This window comes from Pristis pectinata, chromosome 8, assembly GCF_009764475.1.
Source record: "Pristis pectinata isolate sPriPec2 chromosome 8, sPriPec2.1.pri, whole genome shotgun sequence".
Classification (NCBI taxonomy): Eukaryota; Metazoa; Chordata; class Chondrichthyes; order Rhinopristiformes; family Pristidae; genus Pristis; species Pristis pectinata.
Window position 1 is genome coordinate 4354709 of NC_067412.1, and position 7232 is coordinate 4361940.

Consider the following 7232-nt stretch of genomic DNA (forward strand, 5'->3'; position numbering starts at 1 on the left):
GGTTGATTCTTCAATGCCCACTGAAATGGCCAAGTGAGACATTCAGTTATACCATCTGGTTCAGAATCAGAATCAGAATCACCGACTTATATGACGTGAAATTTGTTGTTTTGCAGCAGCAGTACAATGCAAAGACATAAAAGTACTATAAATTACAAAAATAAATCAATAGTGCAAAACAAAAGGAATAACGAGGTAGTGTTCATGGGTTCATGGACTGTTCAGAAATCTGATGGCGGAGGGGAAGAAGCTGTTCCTGAATCGTTGAGCGTGGGTCTAAGAGTATGAGTCTTCAAGAAGGTGTCTCATCGCTAAGGGTGATCAGGATGAGCAGTCAATGCTGATCTTGCCAGGAAGGCGCAAAAAATGAACTTCAGAACTTGAAACCTTTGAAACATCATAACAATATTACCCATATGCCCAAAATTCTGCTTTGATCTGGATAATCTTAGCAGAAACATATGAATGCAGGAAAAGACATTTGGATACAAGGCAAGCTTTTTTTTATTATTGATTACAATCTTCCAAGGACAATCTTCCTTTACAGAGCAGGCTATAGCACACATTACTCAAATAGTGGGCTACATCTGAATCTCTGAGTGCTTGTACAATCTCTTCATCACAACAGATAGGTGTTGTTCATGCTGCAGTCACAAAAACAGGAGCTTTGTATTCAATGTACACTTGCAATCAAATGCCGGAAGCAATGCCATCGTAGGAGAATCTATGATAGTACCAGGTCAACAAATTCTGTAAAATAACATCATTGTTTAGGGTTTTCTTCAGTTCATTAAAATATTATCAATACATGCATTTTGATAGCATTAATACAAAGAAAAGAAAATCACACATGATTTTTGACTTTCACTGAAGGGAAATGGCACAGTGGTACAACTGACAGAACTGCTGTCTTCACAGCTCCAACAACCCAGGTTCGATCCCGACCTCGGGTGCTGAAGGTGCAGAGTTTGCACGATCTCCTTGTGACTGCATGGGTTCCCTCCGGATGCTCTGGTTTCCTCCCACATCTGGGTTGGGAGGTTAATTTGCCCCCGGTGCGTGGGTGAGTAGTGGAATCTGGAGGGAGTTAATGAGAATGTGGGGAGAATAAAATGGGATTATTTTACAATTAGTGTGAGTGGGTGCTTGATGGTGAGACTGGACTCAATGGGCCAAAGGGCCTGTTTCTGTTCTGTACAGCCCTACATCCATAAATCCCATCAATACTGCAGCACTAATTAAGATAAATAATTCATCCACATACCATCGGCACCAAGTTTCCCATCACCATCTTTATCGCCTCCAGCCATGAATACCTTGGTCTCATTATCACTGAGGACTCTTGCCCCAGCAGAGAATCTTTGCAGGAAATATCTACGGGAGTGAAACATTGCTTTATCAAATGAGGATAACTTGCTTTTCACTAAAATAACCTTCAATCCCAGCCCTGCCACCAATGTACCTAACCCAATCCAGCAACCACCAGTGGATTATAAATGACTTTCCGCTGGCTATAATATCTGCTCTTATTGATAAATCAAAATAAAATGACCACTTCCACCACTATTTGTACTAAAGTGATGGAATCAGGGAGAACATTATAATTGTTTTAATTAGTTTTGATTTTTCTTCATTATAAAACTATTTGTACAAATCTATAATAATTTATGCAAAGATCAATATGTTTTCTAAGTGGAACAATGTTGCCGCTCTTACATTTCCAATTCATACGGATGAGTGTTGAAGATAGTAAGACAGGTAGATGAGGTGTATAAAGAGGCAAACTTGATGTCGCCTTGATGAGCCAAGGCACAGAATGCAGGAGCAGAGCAGTCATGCTGTGAGGAGAGATTGTCAGACTGGGTTATTTTCTTTGGAACAAGGGAACTGAAGGGAGATTTAAATGTGGAAGACTGAATTATAAGTGGCCAAGAAAGGGGAAACAAAAAGGATCTCTTTGGTAATGGAGTCAGTAACGAAGGGCACAAATGTAATTAAATGGTTTCTGAATTGGAGACTAATTAAGAAGAAGAGATTTTACCTAACCAGTCTGAAATGTTGCCTAAGATGCTGGTGGAGGCATAAAGCATCACAGGCCTTCAAAGTTCCCAGCGAATATTTGAAGAGCTATGATCTGCTGAGCAATGAACCCAGAACTGGGAATGAAGTAAACAAAGTTCAATTTTCACTGTCACGGACACAATGAGCTACTTTCTGTCCTATAATGTTCCATGAATCAATGAATCGCTCACCCAAAGATGGGTGAGATAGCAGAACTTGTTACCACAAGCTACAGCTGAGGTGAATTCCATGGTGCATTTGGGGAAAGGTAGGTTGTGTGGATAGGCCAATAAGAAGTCTCAGATGGAACCAGTTTCTAGGCTGCATGTATTCATGCACATGGTGATGTCCCAATCATTGGGTCCAAGGGATACCTCTGATACTTCCCACTAGGGTATTTAGGTCTATGCTGAGCAGGATGATTTCTGCCAAGGTGGCCACGATTACCATGTAGTTGAGTTTGGTGTTTCCAATCATTGGAAATAAGCAACTAAATAATTGAAGGAACACTCCTGTCCATTAGCTGTGTTGGAAAGCTGTTGGCTGAGGGGAGGACAAAAGGTTGAAAGGGGAGTTACTTGCTGATGTATTTTCTGTCTCCAGTCTCTCCTTTTGAATACCCACACCCATCGTTTGAGCATGGTGTGATGGAGGACCATTTTGGATCTGACATGGTGGAAGGTCCTGCTGCAATCTGCAGAATTATTCTTCAGTAATAAACAACTTAGAAGAGGGAACCACAGGCCGGTGAGCTTAACGTCGTGGGGAAGTTGCTGGGGGGGGTGGGGGGGATTCTGAGAGACAGGATCTGCATGTTAAATTGGGTTTCACGAACTTAATTAAGTTTTTCGAAGAGGTGATCAAAAGGATTGACAAGGGTAGGGTGGTAGAGATTGTTTACGTGGACTTTAGCAAGGCTTTTGACAAGGTCTCACATGGTAGGCTGCTCCTGAAGGTGAGATCACATGGGATCCAGGGTGAGCTCACCAATTGGATACAAAATTGGCCTGGTGGTAGGAGTCAGAGGGTGACGGTGGAGGGGTGTTTTTCAAATGGGAGGCTTCTGACCTGTGGTGTGCCGCAGGGATCGGTGCTGGGTCCTCTGTTGTTTGTCAGATATACTAACCATTTGGATGAGAATATAGGGGGCATGATTAGTAAGTTTGCAATATTGGTGGTGTGGTGGACAGTGAAGAAGGTTGTCTAAGGTTACAACAGGATCTGGATCAACTGGGAACGTGGGCCAAGGAATGGCTGAGGGAATTCAACTAAGACAAATGCAAAGTGATGCATTTTAGGACGTTAAACCAGGGCAGGACATACACAATGAATGGTAGGGCTCTAGGGAGCGTTGTAGAACAGAGTGGCCAAGGAGTACAAATACATAGCTCCCTGAAAGTGGTGGCACAGGTAGACAAGGCGATCAAGAAGGCATTTGGCACGTTCGCCTTCATCGGTCAGGGCACTGAGTACAAGCGTTGAGGTGTCATGTTACATCTGTATAGGACGTTGGTGACACGGCATCCAGAAGTTCTAGTCGCCATACTATAGGAAGGACGTCATTAAGCTAGAGAAGGTGATGAAAGGGTTTAGAAGGATTTTCCTGGGACTGGAGGGCTTGAGTTATAAGCAGAGACTGGATAGGCTGAGACTGTTTTCCCTGGAGCGAAGCAGGCTGAGGGGTGACATGATAGAGGTTTATAAAATCATGAGGGGCATAGATAAGGTGGATGGCCACAGACTTTTTCCCAGGGTAAGTGAGTCTAAAAGGCAGAGGTTTAAGGGAAAGATTTAAAGGGGACCTGAGGGACAAATGTTTCACACAGAGGGTAGTGGGGATATGGAACGAGCTGCCAGAGGAAGTGGTAGAGATGGGTACAATTACAACGCTTAAAAGACATTTAGACAGATACATGAGGAGGAACAGTTTAGAGGGATATGGGCCAAACACAAGCAAACGGGACTAGCTCAAGAAGGCACCTTGGTCAGCATGGGCTAGTTGGGCCGAAGGGCCTGTTTCCGTGCTGTATGACTCTATGACTCTGTGTGAAGGAAACTGAGGCTGAGGGATAGGTCTTCATAATGTTTCCATTCAAGCAGCGCTGTGGAGTCAGTTGCTCAAAGAACCAGCCAAGTACAATAATGGATAAGAAGAACTATGGGGAAACTGTAATGCCAAGTACTAGAGCAAACAGGTAAGGCAACCGGAAAGAACTTGCATTTCTATAGCGCCTTGCAATGTTATTCCAAACCAACATATCCACTTCAGTACTTTTAAATGTTGTTGTAACGTGCAGTCAATTTGGGTCTTGCAGCATTGCAGCTAGTAAAACCGCTGCCTCACAGCGCCAGAGGTCCAGGTTCAATGCAGACCTCGGCTGCTGTCTGTGTGGAGTTTGAAGGTTCTCCCCTGTGGGTTTCCCCCGGGTGCTCCGGTTTCCTCCCACATCCTAAAGACGTGCAGGTTGGTGGGTTAATGGGCCACTGTAAACTGCCCCTATTGAGTGGTAGAATCTGGGGAAGAGTTGATGAGACTTCGGGGAGAATAAACATCTGAGATTTATGTAGGATTAGCATAAACGGGTGTTTGATGGCTAGCACATACTTGGTGGGCCAAAGGGCCTCTTTCTGTGCTGTATCTCTCTATGCAGAGAGCAAGCCCCCATGATTGACAGTGAGATACCCATCTGAGTTATGAATGCTGGCTGAAGCACAGACATTGACCCTAAGGTACCAGGAAGACCTGCTCTGCCTTTCTTCAATGTAATGCCAATGGGTCTCTTACATACCTACATCTGAATAGGACTTCGATTTAGGGGCCCACAGCACTCCTGCCACAGTGGCACTCCTTCAGTACCACACTGGAGTGTCCGCCCGAACCTTATGAACCTGAAACCAGAACTCAGAGGCCTGGAGACTGAGAGGGTGACCCACTGAACAATGGCTAACACACATGAAGTGGCAGATTGGACCCCGGAAGTAAATTCACCAGCCTGCTGTTTAAAATCCAATGTAGAGAAGTTAAGGGGGAGCCAGAGAGGGGGTATCTTACTTTAACTCCTCTTCTTCGATGAAACCACTGTTATCATCGTCAATGGCCTGGAAAACTTTCCTGACTTCTTCAGCGGTTTTTATAGACAGGCCACAGGTCCGGAAGAACTTTTTGCAGTTGAAGGACTCGTTGGCTGTGAAACAAGAAAGAGATGGGTGTCAACGCGGTGACCTGCCTCTGATCAGTAACACGGGTACAGCCACACAGGGTGCATTACCTTGACATTCCTTCAGTGCGCTGGAGATGTCAGCAACAGACAGAACGTCGGTGATTTCCATTCTGCAACTGCTGGGAAATCAAACACAGGAGGGAATGAACTCATTGCCCCTGCTCACTGGCTCTCCTCCCCATCCATCTGCACACCGTTCCCTCCGTGACACTCTTTCTATCTCACAAACCCCTTTACCTTCTGTCTCACACTCTCTCCCTCTCTCACACACTTCTTTCCCCTCTCTCACACTCTCTCCCTCTCACACACTTCCTTACCCTCTCTCATACACTTCTTTCCCCTCTCTCACACTCTCTCCCTCTCTCACACACTTCTTTCCCCTCTCTCACACACTTCTTTCCCCTCTCTCACACTCTCTCCCTCTCTCACACACTTCTTTCCCCTCTCTCACACTCTCTCCCTCTCTCACACACTTCTTTCCCCTCTCTCACACACTTCTTTACCCTCTCTCACACTCTCTCTCACATACCCTTTTACCCTCTCTTTCACACTCTCTCTTACACATACCCTTTTACTCTCTCTCACACACACTCTCCCACATATCTCTTTACCATCTCTATCACACTCTCTACCTCACACTCTTTCACCCTCTCTCTCACACACTCTCTCTCATACTTTTTTACTCTCTCTCACACACTCTCTCTCGCATATTCCTTTACTCTCTCTCATACTCTCTCGCACACTTCTTTACACTCTCACACACACTCTCACATACCCTTTTACTCTCACACACACTCTCTCATACTCTACACTCTCACACACTCTCTCTCACATACTCTCTCTCTTACACTCCGTCTGTCTCACACAGTCTCACTCCCCCACCTTCCCACTTCCCCACATACCCTTTCTCTCTCACACACCTCACACCCTCACACACCCTCACCTTCACACAATCCCTCCAACCTCTCCCGCGTCCTCACACCCTCACTCCCTCACACTCTCGCACGCTTTCCCTTATTCTCGCACATCTCACCTCTCACGCACAGTGTCGCTCTGATTTCCCCCCCTCCCCCGCCCTCTCCCACAGACCAACATTAATCCACCCTCAGAGACTCCCCTCTCGTTCACCTTAGTTCTCACCAACATTCTGCAACGGACAGCTACCTTCTACACGGCCGGTCATAACTTTGCGCATTGATTTCAGAAGAGCTTATAGTATTTCCAAAGTAAAATGAATAAGTAAGCATCTTGCAGAGAATGAGACCGATCGGCCCACTCTGTGCCGTGCTAGCCGTTTACAAGTATCCCCCTTTCAACACATCCTCCTCGTGAGATTTTTCAGCTTAATTCGAAAGCCATTACCTTACATGGCATCACCAGCCCCGATGCCCCATCCCCAAGGACGGTTTGGGGAGGGAGACCCGTTGATCAGTTCCTTCTAACCGCTCTGACTTTCACATACAATGGAGGTACACATCCATAACCCTCTAAATTCCAGGACACACTCTCTCTCTCTCTCTCTCTCTCTCTCTTTCTCTCTCTTTCTCTCTCTCTCACACACACACAGAGTCACACACACATTGTTACAAGGCAAAACTAACACTCAAGTCTTCGCAAACTCCTTTTTTGTTACAGACAGACTCGGGGTGTGGATTTATTCTGCGACCCTCTAGTTCCTCACCTTTGCTGTATCTTTGACCTCCCTTACACCAGATGCGAGCGACTACCCTCTGTGCGTGTGCGTGTGTGGCAGACCCGGTTTATATGCAGTCCATTAAGGTGACTCTTTACTGTACTTGAGTTGCGTCGCATGGATCAAATACGCGAGTTTCACCTGCTATTGAATTTCTCAGCCAGCTAATAATCCCCTGCTATTTATATCCCCACACACCTGATATAGCCCCTTTCAAAGACAGTCCACTCCTCAGTGAAATATTACATTAGTGAGCG

At 45.5% G+C, this 7232-nt stretch overlaps 1 protein-coding gene across 2 annotated transcripts; it reads right to left on the minus strand.

Annotated features, from left to right (window-relative positions):
- Positions 1–540: 540 nt before the first annotated feature.
- LOC127573051 (parvalbumin, thymic-like) lies at positions 541–7031 on the minus strand. Of its 2 annotated transcripts, none has more exons than XM_052020847.1 (5): positions 6964–7031; positions 5331–5398; positions 5114–5246; positions 1265–1374; positions 541–750 (listed from the first exon to the last, which is right to left on the minus strand). In XM_052020847.1, the coding sequence occupies exons 2-5, from the start codon at positions 5389–5391 to the stop codon at positions 725–727; spliced, it is 330 nt and encodes a 109-aa protein (XP_051876807.1). In that variant the 5' UTR covers positions 5392–5398; positions 6964–7031; the 3' UTR covers positions 541–724. The 2 variants fall into 2 exon arrangements, with proteins under 2 accessions (XP_051876807.1, XP_051876806.1); XM_052020846.1 differs by having other exon boundaries at positions 5331–5401; positions 6964–7002.
- Positions 7032–7232: the final 201 nt, after the last annotated feature.